This window comes from Diorhabda sublineata, chromosome 7 (genome assembly GCF_026230105.1).
Source record: "Diorhabda sublineata isolate icDioSubl1.1 chromosome 7, icDioSubl1.1, whole genome shotgun sequence".
NCBI classification, from domain to species: domain Eukaryota; kingdom Metazoa; phylum Arthropoda; class Insecta; order Coleoptera; family Chrysomelidae; genus Diorhabda; species Diorhabda sublineata.
In genome coordinates, this window is record NC_079480.1 from 5335448 (window position 1) to 5354014 (window position 18567).

The 18567-nt window shown below is 31.7% G+C and overlaps 3 protein-coding genes across 3 annotated transcripts in view; 1 reads left to right on the forward strand and 2 right to left on the reverse strand.

The window, feature by feature from the left end:
• The window catches only part of LOC130446819 (vacuolar protein sorting-associated protein 8 homolog), a 30421-nt gene extending 27267 nt beyond the window's left edge, over window positions 1-3154 (reverse strand). Inside the window, exons 1-3 of the mRNA XM_056783299.1 lie at window positions 3038-3154; window positions 2773-2972; window positions 2367-2555 (exon numbers count right to left, since the gene is read on the reverse strand). Of these exons, the coding sequence (XP_056639277.1) occupies window positions 2367-2555; window positions 2773-2838 (255 nt within the window). The 5' untranslated portion in view covers window positions 2839-2972; window positions 3038-3154. The remainder of the gene's footprint in view (window positions 1-2366; window positions 2556-2772; window positions 2973-3037) is intronic.
• Window positions 3151-13246, forward strand: LOC130446822 (regulator of MON1-CCZ1 complex). The gene is made up of 8 exons (XM_056783305.1): window positions 3151-3354; window positions 3406-3883; window positions 4125-4354; window positions 5667-5823; window positions 7383-7552; window positions 8614-8952; window positions 11306-11645; window positions 12719-13246. The coding sequence occupies exons 1-8, from the start codon at window positions 3247-3249 to the stop codon at window positions 12799-12801; spliced, it is 1905 nt and encodes a 634-aa protein (XP_056639283.1). The 5' UTR covers window positions 3151-3246; the 3' UTR covers window positions 12802-13246.
• Window positions 13247-14386: 1140 nt separating this feature from the next.
• LOC130446821 (ionotropic receptor 25a) overlaps window positions 14387-18567 on the reverse strand; it is a 97278-nt gene continuing 93097 nt past the window's right edge. Inside the window, exons 11-13 of the mRNA XM_056783304.1 lie at window positions 17854-18171; window positions 17671-17792; window positions 14387-15518 (exon numbers count right to left, since the gene is read on the reverse strand). Of these exons, the coding sequence (XP_056639282.1) occupies window positions 15211-15518; window positions 17671-17792; window positions 17854-18171 (748 nt within the window). The 3' untranslated portion in view covers window positions 14387-15210. The remainder of the gene's footprint in view (window positions 15519-17670; window positions 17793-17853; window positions 18172-18567) is intronic.

The window sequence follows — 18567 nt, forward strand, 5'->3', positions numbered from 1 at the left end:
AGTTGAAACTGAGCGAATTGACTTGCACACTATTTCTACATCAGTTTAATTTAATATTAGAAATTATAAAAATGTTTTTATTTTTAGACTTGCAGCAAAGTTCGTGAATTCGGTTGAGTGGTTTTAAAAAATTTGTGTACAAGATATAAATTTTAAGATTGACACTGGCAGCCAAGTCAATATTTTTAATAACATGGATTTTAAAAAAGTTGAGGCTTGTCTTTATAAACAAAATTGTGCTTTTTTTGTTAAATGTTACAGAAAATTTTACCCCTCTATAATTTTTTAGATGATTCTTTCAAATGATAATGCTTTAAAATTAAATGAACAAAAATGAAAATTATTGTCAGCCACAAAGAAAACAGTTTTATTCCTTATATATTTTATTTCCAATTTTATAAAAGATAGTACCAATGTATTCAGAAACAGTACTTCATTTTATAATGCCTAGAGATATGCCAGAATTAGCTAAAGATAACAGCTTTTATTTTCATAATCAGTTTTATCTTAAACTTTCTACTTCTATCAACTAAACAACAGTCTTACAACTTGACAAGTTATAGATTTTATATGGCGCTAAAACCAAACTAATTCTTTTAAAATGTACAAGGTGCCGAGGGAATACTTTTGTTCACAAGTAATTATGGATAGTTAGTTGAGAATATGAAATTATTGATTTGTGTTGTCCATACTGTTTACACTATCACCAACACTCACACTGTTTGAGTATGAAGGTAAAGGACAGTAACTTAATAATTATCAAAACGCGCGTCAGATGGTGTATTTGTGTTTAATATAATGGTAGCGTAAACAGTTTGTTCATGAATACCACCAATTTTTCCAGAAAATAGTTCAAAGTAAGCTGATTAAAAGCCTAAATGGATACGAAAACCCAAAACTCCTCCAACACCATTAAAACTACCCCAGAAGTTTCAGAAGGTACTATGGGAGGAAGAAAATTAGTTTTTGTCAATTGTTTTGATAAACTGGGCATGATGACAATTTAAAGCAAGTTGTTAAAAGTCTCAATGGACACATAACCCTCCTAACCCCTTCAAAACTACTCCTGAAGTATCCAAAGGTACCCGGGGAGGAAAGGAATTGGTTGTGGCCAATTGTTCTGAAACTTGGCACAATGATAGTTCAAAGTAAACTGATTAAATTTCTTAATGAACACGAAACCCCAAAATCTTCCTAAAGTTACCCCTGAAAAAACCAAGCCCAGTTTTTCTGAATCTCCGCCCAATGATAGTTTGAGTCAAGCTGATTAAAAGACTCACTGGGTCATCAAACAATGGGGTAGGTAAGTTGCATAAGTAACTAAATAAACAGGAGTAGTTTTGAGGGGGTTGGGGGTTTTGTGTCCATTGAGACTTTCGGCTTGCTTCTAACTATTTTAACTTAGCTGTCTGAAGGGCACTTAGTAGAAAAATATCAAACACTTTTAATTACACCAGATACAGAGATACAGATTTTACTGGATTATTTTAAATATAAAGACATTGAAAAGATATAGGAGTACAAAGGTTAGAAATGTTTGTGCCCATTTCAAAAGTTGTTTGGAATGCTTAGAAGTCACAAACAACCACCAAAAAAATTACCTGTGTTTTATGTAATGAAGGTGAACTTCATTTTCAAGTTATGGCTTTTATGTGATATGTAAACAACGATTTTATAACAATGCAAAATTGAAGGGCCTATTACATCTTTAAAATAGATTGAAAGGGTGAAAGAATTTGAAGAATCACTGTGCCAATAAATATGTATTAAGTTTGAATAAATTGAATCGAAAGTTATAGTGAGTGGACACAAGATACTGAATCTCAATTTATTTGTAAAAAACTAGGATGAAAACATTATATAACATTTAAGTTAATACTGAATAATAAATAAATATACTAATCACAACAAACACCAAGCAATTTTGAATGAACTAATTTTCAATATAAATAAATAAAAAGAATATTCAGGAACAATTAAACCCAATCAATATATGTCAATAAACTATAGAAAAATTACTTTTATTGGGATATAAACTATTAATAATGTAAAATACCCACAAACATACATTTTGATCTATACTATCGATTCAATATTTTAGAGGAAATTTAAAAATAATATACCAAAATAATTGAAACAAAGTATATATTTAAAAGATACATTGGAACGAAGTCTTTGCCAACAAGTTTATGAACGTACTTGTTTTTGGATTATGTCAATAATTTCAGTCCCTGATGATGAATTCATAGTTATTTGGAAGATTGGAATATATATTTAAGAGTACACACATTGGTCTTTCATTGCCCAGTCCCACAACAATCGCGTATATTTAAAAGATATATTAAATTTAATAAAAAATTACTTACTGCTGCAGAAGTAATTTGTGAAGAAACTCCTTGTAAGACACAATGATATAACATTGAATGAAGCTTATTTGTCATACTTTGAAAAGAATGCAGCGAAGCACTATCACTTCCTACAGAATCTAAATCCCACAAGGCATTTTCGAGTGATGGGGGGGCCACTTGAGGAATGTCACATTCCAAATCATCAATCTAAAAGAAACATAATATTTATGATTTGGTACAAGTTATATTAACAACAAATATTTTCAAAAAATCAACACAAATTTGTACTTAATAGTTAATAATACGAAAAATATAATAGCTTTATATAATTGAATTTATCTAAAACTTGAAAATACACAACTAAAGGTAATCTTGTAATTTAAATTTTAGCTAGTATAATTAAATACATTGATAACGTTATAACCTCTTTGAAATCCAAAAGGGATTCATCTGAATCTTCGATAGGAACATCTTCGCATTCTGAACCCATTACTAAATAACCCTAAAATGATACTATTAATTTTAAAACCCTTCTATTTTATCAGCTACCGGGTGTTTCTGTTTACAGTTTACTATTACATCTGTCATTGTCAAAATTGATAAACAAGCATTCCAGAGTAAAACCTAGAACAAAAACGGGCTTATAAATTGCCATTAAATATTTTTCTCTGTTATTAATGTGTATTTACCAAAGGAGTAAATAGAGATAAACTGTTATATAATTATATTAATGCTAATTTGGGAATCAATTCATCCATTAAATCTAGAGTTTAAAGTTCGTAATGTTCTTTTTTGCCCATATGTCAAAATCAGCTGTAGCTGTCAATTTTATAAACACATGTATATATTTTCATAGGAGGTGAATGCTTTAAAGTAATTGATAGATAATTTATACCTAATGGATGATAATAATTTGGAATATTGCTTAGAGCTATCCGAAGATCCTATTCGATTTGAAGCAGTCAATCAGTTAACGAATGTTTTTTTTGATGATTCAAATAAAGATGTAAGTATTTAATTTGAGATGTCTACCATTATTTAACAACAATTTTTGAAGGTCTTCGCTGTACGATCTGGAGGAGTTATGGGAGTCGTTGTCAAAAATGCTGATCATAAGTCCCAATCGCTAGACTTCAGGATGGAAGATCATGGACCTGTTTTATCAATAAAATTTTCTCCAGATCACCAAATTCTTGCTGTTCAAAGAGCTAGCAATTCCGTAGAATTCATGAATTTCAATGGAACAAATTTAGATACAGAATACTCGCAAACTTGTAAAAAAAGCTCTAACATTCTCGGATTCATTTGGTCCCAAAAAAATGAGGTAGCTTTTATAACAGATCATGGGATTGAATTGTATATGGTTATACCAGATAAGAAATCTTTGAAGCATTTAAAAACTACGAGTGCCATTGTTCAATGGTTTGTTTGGTGTAATGTTAATAAAATTGCCCTTCTAGCTTCTGCTCATGGCTCTAACCTGTTACCTGTTGTGATTAAACAAGGAACAATTAACAAATTAGCGAAAGTTGATAGTATGTATATAGTTAAGACTATAATTAATTAAATAATTTCAATCAGTGTAATATTATAAAATGGTTTTGGAAGTATAATTAACTTCTTAAAAATAATTTAAAAAAAAATATTGTTAGAAAATGAATTGGTAGATAAAAATATCATAACTACGAATACTTGATGAATTTTCATGATTATAATAGTTTTTTAACGTCTTTATATTATTTTTTCATTTGATTTGAAATTTAAAACATTTTTAAGCTGAACCAAGTCGAATGGCCCTAGAACGGGATATTACTCTTGCTATTCTATATGGTACATCTGCAGTTTTAATATTAAGACATCAAAACGGACCAAATACTGCAGAAGTACACATACACACTTTAAATGGACCAGGTCAGTCTCCAGTAAAGTCTCATGTATTAAAACTGGGATTATCTGGAAGATTTGCAATCAATATTGAAGATGACATTATTTTGGTACACCATCAGGTAAATATAACAAAGACAGTTCATTCTCTTAGAAAATGTTTCTATAATCTAATAACTGACCTACTTGAAACTACCAAAGGTATTGAATACCAAATAGGCACTTTGGTTTGAACTTTTCGACACTTCTAGCCAAACTGTAAGACTTTCATAAGTGCTTGATCATGCATGTGAGTGTTAAGCATCAGCAACATATAGTGTGGAGATAGCATCTGAGATGGTTGTACTCAGTTAAAACACTTGTTTAAGAAGAGCAATTGTTCAGTGAAAGAGGAAAAAGTTTCATCTATGTGTGCCTTAGCTTGTCTCACACTGGGTGTTTCCATCAATATCCATAGAGTCTGTCTTGAGAGCAGACTGCTGAGAGACATATTAGAAACTCTTTGAGTTACACAAGAATGGATTTTATTTCTCTTGGTGGATTTGCTGATCCCAATCTGATGAGGGAGTCAGCTTTGTTATTGCCCGAGTGACTGTACACCCAAACGAGCTGGACCTTGCAGACATACAAGCTCTTGTAGGACGACTATTATTCCCAGAAGCCTGCTACAGCAAAGTCATTGGATGTCATCTATGTACCAGCTGGATCCATTATTTAGTAGTGCTGACTTAGAACCACCAGTCATTGGTTCTTTGTCAGTCGCAGGTGCCAGCTAAGTAATGAAACTATCAATTTAAAATATTTTATTTTGAAGTCAATACATACCATCATGTAAATTTTCCATTGTGTGAAATAATACTAGAAATATTTTTATATCAGCTTCTTAAGGACATCTGATACTTCATGGCAACTTTAAACTTGCTATATATTGAAATAATTCAGAAATATACGGGGTCTAGGCTATCTAAGATGATCCAAGTTCAAACCCAAGTAAATAAAATATACCTCACCACCTTCCAATAGGCGTAGGCAAATTACCAACTATATTCTGCCTAGCGCAGCAAGAAATGATAAAAATTATTGACCTGCCTAATATTCCTTAAATTTAATACAGGGCTTGACAATTGCATTGTAGGGCCCTTCTATCTGCGAGGAGTTTCCATCTACTCACATTTAATACATAGGCATGAGTCAATATACAACTTTTTTGGTTTTTAATAATAGATCTCTCTTCTCTTTCATATCACCACCAGAAATGAAGTCAGTATTGATTTTTGACTTATCCTCTATAAAATTTATGAATATTAACTAAATATAGAATGTTTTATTAAAAAAATATAGAACTTTGATATGTTACAGCCTATTACAAAGAAAACTGTTTTATCATAAAAATTCTTCACACTGTAAATCTAAATCTACATTTTGTTGTTGTAGGCGTCAAGAAGCTCTGTGATATTCGATATTTCGTTACCAAGTGAAAGTGACGGTACTGTACAATATCACTCTCCGATCACAGCTGCCAAATCGATGAGACCTGCCAGGTTAACCTTACCAGGTCTTTTAGAACCGGAAACTCATTTATGTGAACTTTGTATCCTTTTTTATATTAGGAAAATAATTTAACAAAGTAAAAAGTACCAAATGTATAACAAGGAGGACACAGAAATTACCATCAAAGTAGTAATCAATGACTGCCAATCCTGGGTCAAGAAAGATCTTCCACAAGATCAAATTAAATCTCTCTGATATACAAAAGCAAATTCTTCATACACCTAGAAAACCTAGTCAATATTTCTAATCATGGTTGTTAGCAATAAACTTGTGCTCGGAAGTGTTTGAAGGCACTGAAGGCAATTGAGTACATGTCCAAGCTAGCGTAAGGTCTAAACGAACTCTAAGAGTACTAGTTAATAGAAATAAAGCAGCCCTAATGTGCCTACCAGGCTACCAGAGTATACTAGGAGCTAAAGAATCAAATAGAGTCTTACTGGAGGAACACTTCAGACCTATGACATAGCAAAAGGTTCATAATCATATCAGCTAAGAAGTCTTCTGACAGGTCACTGCCTCATCAAATACAATTGTAATATCAATGGGGAAGCAGATAGCCGTACTAAAAAAGGGTAGCAACTCCATATTTTGGACCAGAGCCCTTCTGTGGCCTCATGAGGTGCCACGTCAACAAAAAAAACTGAATTTAGTACTGAAGTATCAGATGGAGTCTTACTGAAGAAACACTTCAGGTCTAGCACATACTAATGGGTCATAATCATATCAGCTAAGAAGTCTTCTTTCAGGTTACTGCCCTGTCAAATACCATTGTAATATCAAGCAATGGGAAAGCAGACAGTTTCACTAAAAAGGGCCAACAACTCCATATTTTGGACCAGAGCCCTTCTGGGCCTCGTCAGATGTCACATCAACAAAAAAACTGAATTTAGTACTGAAGAATCAGATGGAGCTTTACTGTAGAAAAACTCCAGAACCAAGACATTCCCAAGGGTCATAATCAAATCAGCTAAGAAGTCTTTTTTCAAGTCACTGCCTCGTCGAAATACCATTTTAAGAAGATAGGCACGGCAAAGGATGATAACAACAGATTCTATGAGTTTACCTTAGATATAGCAGAGCATCAACAAAAACAGACAATGGGGAAGCAGACGGTTTTGGTGAAAAGGGCCAACGACTCCATATTTTGGACCAGAGCCCTTCTGTGGCCTTGTGAGATGTCACATTAATAAAAATAAAAACTGAATTTAGTACTGAAGAATCAGATAGAACTTTATTGGAGAAACACTCTAGGACTAAGACATACCCAAGGGTCATAATCAAATCAGCTAAGAAGTCTTTTCCAGATCACTGCCTCGTCATATACCATTTTAAGAAAATATACACAGCAGAGGATGACCACTGCAAAATCTGTGAGCTAATCTTAGATATAACAGAGCATCTATTCTACTGTTGTCGTGCCATTTCAGCAAACGTCTTAAGTACCTTGAAGGAGTAGTGCTAACACCTGGGAAGTGGGTCAAAAAAACCTCCATAAAAATAGCCTCCTTTGGGAAGTGTTGTAATTTTAATACTGAAATATTCCTGATTTTGCACATGCTTTTTTGTAATTTTGCAAACAAAATTCTTAACATTTGTTAGATTCACCTAATTGGGTGGTTTTTCAACCGAATATTATAATAGATGCCAAATTGGGATGTTTGTGGCATATACAATTATGTCTGTCAGAATTATGTCAACAAATAATCGATTTACGAGTTTGTACAAATGTGATGTTGAATAGAACCCATGGCAAAACTGTATTATTGAGAGTAAGTATTCAAAAATTTGATGCAACTAAGCATTACAACAAAGTGAAAAAATGTGATTTTTTATATAGGGTATGCAAAAATTTGTAACCAACTGTAGATAAAATAAAAAAAAAACTGTAGATACATAAAAACAAATTTCAAATCCCCGTTTTTTAATAATTGTTAAAACGTTTAATTTTTCTAATAATCCTAAAATTTAATACAAGAAGAGTGAAAATATGAACCAATTATTTCTCAGTATTAGTCGAGGTGTAGATTTGTCTATAAATGATACTTTTCAGTAAATTATAGAAATTGTTGTACTCTTACGAATAGATTTAAAAAAGCAATGTAACACGTAGAATTGTATTTTGTTATTATTTTACCATACTTACCTCAAACAATTATCGCCAGGTCAGGGCAGTCAGGACTCCATATCCTGCGTTGGTTAGATTTATAAGCAGACTATTAATGATCATAGTAGTGGCGATAGGCAGCCGCCTTGTAGTTTCCGTATTCTGGTGTAACAGTTATTGCTTTATCTTTAGATCGATATTGATAGGGTTTATATTCTATAGTTTTTTCCATTTCCGGGGTAGACTATGCAGGGCTTACCTTTTTGGTATGCAAATTGGTTTCTAAGTAAGCAGTTTGATTCTGATGTAGGAATCAATAATTTGAAGCTAGCTCGAAATAACATTACACGCCTCCTTATAAAGGTTGGCAGTACTTTTTAGGGTAGAATCAGGTGGATTCCGTCTTCTCCTGGATATTTTTACACCTTACAAGAGCTCCGCTTTGGCTTTTCTGGCAGGGTCTGCTTTCTTCTATAATGCTGGAGCCTGGAAAATTAGTAGGTATCTAAAACTAGCGCCAGTATTTCACCGTGTTTCTCCCTTTTTAATCTCACTTTTTCCTTTGTTATGGTCCTTTGCTAGGTGTGTATCTTTCTAAATACCCCGTATAACATAATAGAACTCGATATTGTTGTAACGGGAAAATGAAGGGGATGTGGAATTCAATATTAACTGTAGGGTGTTCAATTAAATAAACAAACGTAACCTTCTATTTCATTTATTTAGGTGCTGATGGACTACATAAATCAAGATATACTGAAATTAGATAAAATTCAAGAAGCATTCACTCTGATCAATGCAATTTATCGAGATTATATGGAAGTGGAACAGCAACCTAATATAGTTAGTGGGTTTAATGTTTCTGTAACATCTCAACGGAGAAATCTCAAACAACCAAGGGTACTAATCACCCAAGACGATATGATGAATGAAGTATTCCAAAAATTGGATCCCGAAAAGGATATATCGAAATTAGAATGGCTCTTAGTTAGTTATTTAACCTCACTTTCACAATGTAATATACCCGCCCAATATAGTTTGAATGAACTTCTAGTCACTTGTCTTGTAAGTATATCTGATTGTAGATATTATTTGAGATAAGTTGATTCTAATTTGTATTAACATAAATCTGTATTTAAAAAACATTTATGAATTAATTACTAGTACTGAATTCAACTGAACTGTTTGATATTTCTAATGGTAAAATGACGTTCCAAGTTTTGCTCCAATATTCTCGATAACTCCAGAGCAAGCTGTGTTGATGACATTTTTGAAAAATGTTACCTTGTATATATGTTTAGTAATGTTATTGAGTTTAGATTCATTGAGGTTTTCTGAATTTAATTTCTCCAAAAATGGCTTTTCTAAATCTAGTTTGGTGAAAAAATAGTTTTTCAGAGTTCAGTTTGGTCAAAACCGGCTTTTTTAAACTCAGTTGTATCAAACAATGGTTTTGTCTAATCTAGTTAGGTTATAAATGGTTTTTAAGAGCTCATTTTGGTCAAAATCAGCTTTTTAAATCCAATTTCTACTTAAAATGGTTTGTCAAAATCTAGTTTGATAAAAAATTGTTTTTAAGAGCTCATTTTGGTCAAAAATGGCTTTTTTTAATCCATTTTTGTGAAAAATGGCTTGTTCAAATCTAGTTGGGTAACAAAGGGTTTCTCAAGCTCATTTTGGTGAAAAACGTCTGCTTAAATCAAATTTTGTCAAAAAAATGATTTTTTTTTAAATTAATTTTTATCGAAAAATGGATTATCTAAATCTAATCGGGTTACAAAGTGTTATTAAGAGCTCATTTTGGTCAAAATTACCTTTTTTAAATCTAATTTTGGGGAAAAATGGTTTATACAAATTTAATTGATTTAAAAATGGGTTTTCAGAGTTCATTTAGGCCGAAAACATCTTTTTGAAACCCAATGATGTCAAAAAATGGCTTGTTCAGATCTATTGGTAAAAAATGGCTTCATCAAAAAATTGCTTTTTATGTCCAGTTTTATCAAAATCCGGTTTTTGTTAAACTCATTTAGTTAAAAAAAGGTTTTTTTAGGTGTAATTTGGTTACAACACGTCTTTTCTAATCTCAGTTAAATTTGGTCGAAAATAGCATTTCTTCGTATATTTGATCAAAAAATGTTTTTTTTTTCAAATCTAATGCCAATGATAGATTTTCTAAATATAATATAATAAATAGGTTTTCAAAGTCTAATTTGGTGAATAAATGACTTCGCCAAATTTTATTTTGGAAAAATTTAGCTGCGCTATTTTTTCAACAATGGACATTTTTAGTTAAAATTGGTCCATAAGTGGGTTTTCTATTTTCGTTATAGACAAAAAATGGCTTTCCGAAGACGAATTTGAGCAAAAAACGACTTTTCTGGTTTTAATTTGATGAAATCGGGGTTTTCCAAGTCTTAATTGGCTAAAAATATGAGTTTTGTCAAAAATTAAATTTCCTTGGTTCAATTTTATCAGAAACTGGATTTTCTAAATAGAATTATCTTGAGTAAAGGGTTTTCATAGTTTATTTTGATCAAATTTTGTTGACGTTTTCTGGTTGAATTTAGAGAAAACGGTTTTTTTTATAATTCTTAGTTTTATTATTTTTTTATTTCAAACCTCATTTACAATGTGCTTTTTTAGCAAACAGTAAGTAAACATTATCATAAAATATGTTTGAGGGAAAAGTTGTCCATTGACAAATCTCAGTTGTTGTTACCTTGCTAAGAAGCACCTTTGCAACTTTTCTTTGCCCATTTCTAGTCATTGTACTGCACCTAATACTGTTAGCAGATAATGTCTGTGGATTCAATAACAAATCTAAAACCACTGGGAACAATGCAGTTTTAAAACATCAAACTTCCGCCATCTGATCTTGGTGTTATTATTTTTTTATTTTAAAGTTCATTTACTACGCTTTTTTAGTAAGCAATAAGTAAATTTGATCATAAAAAATGTTTGAGGGGGAAGTTGTACATTGACAACTCTCATTATTTTTTTGTTTTAATATTTATAGTTCTAATAAATCAGATGGTCGATTCCTCTTTAGTCTTCTGCATACTGGTAGTGGTTAGTTCCACTGGTTTACTTCTTCATTTTGATGACCGGGTAGTTTTTGATAATAACTTGTAGGCAGAGAGTGTATTTCCTCTTCTACTAATCATATTTTTAAGTCATCGTGGACTGTTTTATTGCTTACATACCTTGGGGCGTTAAGAATGTTGCGGAATATTTTTCTCTAAATTGTTGGATACCATGGGTCCAGATAATTTGTATTTTTTTCGATTGTACATGGGATTTATATGTTAGTTTTGAGTCCAGAATTAGACCTGAGTACTTCGTTTTTCTGAGGGAAAGAATTGTTATTGTATTATTTAAATCTAAATTAATATACTCTGTATAATTGGGTTTATTTTAGGCTAGACAACAAAAATTTACAGTCCTACAACAAATGCTGCAATACGGCGTGATAGCCGATTCGAAACCATTAGCTTGTTTATTGTTATCATTGGGTAATATGCATTCATCTACCTCACAGATGGCATTGGATATGCTCTGTAGACTAGAAGCTAAAGAAGAAATTCAAGAAGTACTTTTTAGCGAAGGATTACTTCTTCTGGCTTTGAAATTGGCAGATAAAAATGCCAATCCGAGGAAATTTTTAACGGCCGCTGAAAATTCAAACGACGTAACACTTTTGCACAGTGTACTTATTTATTTGAAAAATAATCCCGATTATGCCACCGCCTTCGAAAAAGGTAACAAAGCACTTTAGAAAATGACTAAAAATCTTTTAGGCCCTCTATTATTGGCAATATTTTTCACTATTATATTTCTTGTTAACGACTTTCCATAATATGATACAAAGCTAACTTTTCTGCATGGTGTCTACAAGTTGGTGGCATAAGTAAAACTTTTTTATTGTTAAGTTTTTGAAAAAAAAATTATTGTTTTGTATAAAAACTTCTGCAAGGTTGAAAACTAAAAATATAACCGTCAGATATCAAAAATTCAGCAGTAGTATACGAGGTTTGTTATAAAATATGTATGTTGCTAAAGAGTAAAGTACTTTTGTTTTTTTGCAATATCGAAAATTATAATTAAAGGTTAGGATTAAAAATAACTTTCAAATATGTACTTACATCACATTATAAAATATTTTTCGACATTTTCTACATGAAAAGGTTCAAATTTGAGTTAACATACTGATAAAAAAAGGAATTTTGAATATAGTTCTGACAATAATTGTTTTTTTATTCAGTTTTATAAAAACAGAATTTTCTTGATTATATTTGGTCAAGAAAAATTTTCATACCGAAATTTTGTAAAAAAATATCTTCTATAAATTTAATTTGGTTAAAAAATGGCTCAACTAGATTTAATTTATTGAAAATGGAGCTTTTCTAGTGTTAATTGAGTCAAAAACTTTTATTTTAAGTCTAGTTTTGTCATAAGTTATTTTTTTTTGAAAACGTAATTTCATACAATTTTTCTATATGCCACCAATTTACATAAACACACTATAGATGTTGAACATGTGCAAACTTCCAAACTAATTTCACATTTTTCTATCAATTATTATGGCATCTCAGTATATTATATGAAAGTAATAAATTGTACAGATTGTTTTTGCTCATCACAAATGAAAACAGCTACCAATATGACCATCATTATTTCTGGATTAATTATTCCTTTTATTCTAACTCTCTAAATAATCGAAATTTCGATTCTGTTTTGTATTTTTGAGTTGTATTATTTTCAACAAATTATTATTTCATGCTTTTCAATTATAACTGATGAACAATAAAAATTATTCTATTTATTTTTTTAGATGAACGATTAAACAAATTTATTCATCAATACAACATTGTATTTGACAATCACAACAATAGCACCAATATCAAGGAACAATAAGACAAAAGAAGACTCCAGTAAACACTATTCTAATGTGGTTTTAGACGATTATAGCAAGATGAAATGTCGTTTCTGTTATTTGTCAATAACAAACACCATTTTGATTCTATATATATTGTTAAAAATGTCAAGTAAAATGACATTGACAGTGTTACATAAATACGATTTTAGGAGATAAAAAAAATGGACCACCCCGTGTATTAATACATTTTCTTAATGTGTTTTGTAAAGAATTGAAAATGTTTCTTTTCTGAATCAAAATTTGTGAATTAGAAAATAATAATAATTGATATTAAATTGAAAAATGGAAAAGAATCGAATCAAGTCTGATAAGTGGCTATTTGATATTATTAATATCTATACTATAATACTATACTTATATAAGATTTTATATTTTTGTGCTGTGATTGTTAGATTAAAATAAACTCTGTGTTAGGTATCAAAATCATCTAATTAATTGACTAACATGTTTCAAAAACGTGCTCGATTTTTCACTATAAACCAATTTATAATAAGAGCTACTAAAAATAACGACAATTAACTTTTAATCTTAGAAAGCATCCGACAAAAGTTTCAGTTGAAGTTTCACACCTGTGGTTGCTCAATATAAGTAAACTCTAATAGTCAAATGTCTGGAATAAATCTTTAATTACGTACAACCATTTTCTTATATTGATGGTGCCATACTATACGAGAGTTTTACAAAAAGTTGAGAAACGAACAAGTTCGACATAATGTGTTTTATTGCTTTTCGAAATACTCACCTTTATGGCTTATACATTTTTGCTTACGCTCCAACCAATTCTCGAATTATTTTTTCCTGAACAAGAAAAAGTTCTTAGGCGATAAATCGGGCGAATACAAGCAATGAAACATCAATTCAAAGTTTTTCTTCTTCGAATATTCAGTTGTGCTTTATGGGAACTGGCATGTGGAATCCTTCAGGAACATATCTTTCTCACACTTAAATGTTCACGCAAAATCGTTTGTACTGCAGCCTGCGATCTCCTAATAGACGCCTCTACCTGTCTGTCTATAGAGCGGGTCTTCTTTAATCATGCACAACAAGACCTTTACTTTGTTTTGATACAAGTTAACCACCATAGTTTCAACGTTACACTATACAAATAGTTAAAGTTTTACAATCTTTTATCACAGGAACCGTTGTTTGTGATAAGTGGGTTCTTACTTACATTCGAAGTCCTGGAATATGTACAATACACATAAAACAGCATCGATTTGATACACGTTTGAGTTCGTAAACCGCTAGATGAAAGTTGAGGTTCCTGCAGTAGTATGAAAAAACTTCGACGCGTGTACCTTATCAGCCTTTCTGGCATATTTCTCGTCGTGGAAAACAGGCCGCAATCTGAAATCTTCCGTGAGGATCAAATAGTTTTAGGAATAGCGGGATTTTAACTCTGAATTAGGTAGTGAAGATTTGTCAATTGGGAGCAGTGGAAAGTTGCTGAATATAGAAAGAGTACATGGGGAATGAAAGTTTAGTTGCACTGGTTCGAAGCTTGAGTTTTTCATTTCCTTTTTTTAAATAAGTCAAAAGGGTGAAGTTAATTAAACACTTAAATCACTCACTTGTGTTTATTTATGTAAATAACAGAATTACTAAATCACTTCAATTAAGCAGAAATAATGATTAGAGTTAGTCCAAATTATGAAAGTAGTGATTAAGAGCAGGTGAGAGGTTAGGAAATTGGAAGTTTCAGTGAGTCAAAAGTGTATGAATGGTTGCAAGGATAACGTATGAGTGGCCTACTCAATAGGTCCAATTGTTATCCAAACAGGTGAAATATAATTAAGTTTATGGGTGTGAAGTTATTGAAACTATAAAGAAGCTTATAAGAGATTGTTTGATCCAGGAGGAGAAGTATTTTTTGTGATAGTGATGTGATCCAGGGAAGAGTTGTGCTAAACACATTTCTAACACTGAACAGAGTTACTACAAGGCAAAGGAGTGATAGATAAGCTCTTCATATGTTTGAAACTATTAAACAGTAAAGTAGAAAGGATTATGATTACTTATTCGTTTTGTACTATTAGCTTTCTCTTAGCGGATAGGGTATTTGGAAAAGTAGAGTAAATATTGAGAAAACAGCTAATATTATGACAATTAGGTATAATGAAAAGTACTCTAGTCTATGATGCTGTTGTAGGAATTCGTCTTATTATTTGATTGATAGTAAAAATCTTAGGCTAGGAACATTGTTATCTGTGAAGTATTTTTTTGTTGAAGATGAAGATCAAGCAAAACACCGTGCAGTAGCCTTCTTATTTATTGTTTGTGCAATCTACCTATCGATTCGATTCTTTTTATTTCACATTGTATATTTATAGTACTTGTTCGTTGTACCTAAATAATTTCTATGACCAACTTCTATTAATGATAAAACTCTAATGCTTTTCAAATTTAAATTTATCAATTCTGTTTCTTCCTTTTGGATACAAAGTAATGCCCGGATTCTTCCACGAGTCTTCACTGAAATTTCTACCAAAATCTGCTGGTTTTATAGCTATTTTTATCGGGTTGATTTCATTGGGATAAAATTGGGATGATATAGTCGATATAGCTTTGTTACTTGGTTGTTTAACTTGTACTACTTTGTTGTCTTTGACTTGTTTTTTTCTGTAATAGAATACTTCTCCTGCCAAAGTGATCATGGCCAAAGCTAAACCGAATAGAGTTGCTATAAATACTCCCCCTAAAAAATAAGATAAATCACAAGTTTTTACGAATATCTAGTGACTCTATTATGAGCTACTATACATTATTTTTACAAAGATTCTTCTTTGGATACATTTCGTCCTAGTCCCCTGTAAATCATGCAGTAATACCAACACATCGAAGAGAAATGTATAATTTTGAAATTTGATTGCGTACGATAAATCACTTAATGGTGTTGGGTATAAAGAACCATAAAGTGGGGAAGGTAGGTATAGAAATTTATTTCGAATTAGGTTTTGTTTTTGTTACAGAAGACACCTCTGTGTATTTTACCGCATGCTTCGATTTCCTCAAAAAGCCTTTGATATTGGTTAAGCAAAAATAACAGTCGCTTATGTGATTGGTAGGTTCGGACAATATCACTGGTTTACCAGAAGGCATTGCTGAATATTGTACATTAACCCAACAAGGCCTAGTGTTGCCAAATGGCCACAGTAAATATATAATTTTACAGCGCGAGTTTCAAAACAGCTTAGGAAAGTATTGGATAGATAGCAGCATATATATTTACTGGGATGTGTATAACGTCTTCTGTATTCATGGCAAGTTGCAAATAGTGGTGGAACAGCTGTTTGTCAGCAGGTTAACGGAACTCCTCGTTGCCGTGCCAATAAAATGGACATATGATTCGAGTAAATACAAATTCTCTTTTTACCAGAAACAAATATTCATATTCTATAAGAATATTTATTGATAATACCGATTTGTGTAACACCTGCACATGTTTATTTTGATCTGTAGTCATACGGTATCTCCAGACACGCAAGTTTCGATGTGAAATAATATGCAAATTTTATATATTTTCTTTAGACGCGACTTTTCTTTAGAGGAAGCTCTTTAAACTGCATATTCTGATGAAATATCAGTGGACTCCATATATATCGAACCTTTCGAACCCAGTTCTCTTGCTGATGAAGAATCGGGGGATGAATTTTGCAATGATTGTAACATAGATAGGCTTTCTGTTCGCCAATTAGTAGCTGGCGCGAAATTGGTCTTAGCAGATGAACATAAAATTGGTCCTTCTGAAGAAGATATGACCAACGATATCAATAGTAGAGGAAAATCATATATTACTGAAGCGGATCAAACAGAAAGGTATTTTCAGTTTCAACTACTATAGAAAAAAATTACTGTTGGGCTGTTGGCGACCTTCAACCTACGTCTAAATCCTTCCTCGAATCAGACTACAACCAATATTATAATATGACTCCTGTAGAGTTGTTTGAGCTATTTTTCGGTGAAGATGTTTCCAACTATTGCACACAGAGACACTTTTCAAACACTATGCTGATCCAAACATTCTTGTTTTTAATGATATCCCCGGAAAACGTAGTTATTGGGACACCCAAGGTAATATGCACAATAATATGGTCTCAACTGCTATGAGAGAAAACCGATTTTGCACAATATTACAGTTTATCTACAGTGGGAATAACAACTCAGCTGATAAAAACGATAAGCTTTTTAAATTACGGCCACTCTTGAATATGCTGAATCGAAGGTTTTAAAAAAATTTGTCTACGAGCAAAACCTAAACTACGATGAATCAATAATCAACTACTTTGGCCGTCATCCAAGTAAGAAATGCATTCATGGAAAACCGATAAGTTTTGGTTTTAAAATGTGGTGCATCAATGAGGCATCTCGGTATCTTGTTGGCTGTGATAGGTACCAGGGCAAAAATAAAAATTGCAGTTCTGAAGACACAGTTTTTTGGAAAGTGTACAGCCCCATTTGTTTAAATTTAAGCAGAAATAGCAAAGAAGAAACACTTGCAATATCATAATGTTATTCCATACTTTCCTTTTTTTCTTTCCAGTGTAGTACGAACTGAATTATTGCCTTTCATAACTATTTATTTCTTGGTCAATTTTCACCATTTTTAGATGTACAAAATAACCTTTAAATCATTTTGTGGCTTCCACGGCATTGTATCCAAATTTAATTTCAGTATTTTTTTGGGAATATTTTTTTCTGAAGTCACCAGTTTCCCAAATTAACTCGCAATGCAATTTTTCTTCTTTTTGACTAATTTCTTTATTTTCGATTATATTGAGATACATTTTTTAAATAATGTTTATATTGATACAGTTATTCATTATATTTTAAAATTAATTCTCTTTTACCTAAACTTTCAAGTGTAATTCCCTCATTATCGTCAGTACTGGGACAGTCTCCTTTTGAAGAATGATTCCAATATTTCTCCTGCAAACCTTCAAAGAATCGATCTTTTTGAAGTTTCAATATTCTAAACAAAAAAAAAAAAATATAAAAAAACTGCGTTTGGAAAATTATATCGAAACAATTACGTTTTACTTATATCATCCTGTAAATGACTTCCTTGTTGAACGGCCACTGCGTAAGGTCTCTCCGCAAAAACTTCTCCAACTTCAGTGAGATTACAATTTCTGCTAATTTCATATTTAATCGAACTGGAATCGTGAATAAAAGCATAGTCAGCATCTAAATGTTCGTTAACATTTTTAAATCCTTCTTCGGCGTCTTTTACTGGATTTGAATCATTTATAGCCAAAAGGATGTGACCATATTGTTCTTTTATAGGATAGTCCCATACGCGGTACCTATTATCATCATTTGAAGCATTCAATGTCAACTCTTTCCACATCCTGAAATAAAATAGTATATAAAATGATTCATAACAGATTGTACCTTAAAACTTCTAACCTATAACTTTGGAAACAAAAAATTCTTTAATCAAGTAAAAGCTACGAAATTAAACATTTTTTTTTCAAATAAGTAGATTACGATAAGCAAAAATGTTAACAGTCCAATAGCCGCATTGTAAAAATTACGTGTAAGTTTGCATTGGATCTTCTCGCTCCCATTGGAACGTTGTAGGTTGTCCAAATTTATTTGCAATGTCGACTGATTATTACGATTTTTTTCTTGTTACCAATATCGTGGTCATTTGTTGAGTACTACTAACCTGAGAGAGGTGGGAAGTCGGATGAGTGGTGGTCTATAATACGCAGGCAATACTCTTAACCTCCAAAGGATTGAAT

Excerpts from the sequence above, each read along its gene's own strand:
- LOC130446822 (XM_056783305.1), top strand. The coding sequence starts at position 3,247 with ATGGATGATAATAATTTGGAATATTGCTTAGAGCTATCCGAAGATCCT. Across the intron at positions 4,355-5,666 it reads TTATTTTGGTACACCATCAG|GCGTCAAGAAGCTCTGTGAT; the intron begins GTAAATATAACA and ends TTGTTGTTGTAG. Across the intron at positions 7,553-8,613 it reads GCAAAACTGTATTATTGAGA|GTGCTGATGGACTACATAAA; the intron begins GTAAGTATTCAA and ends TCATTTATTTAG.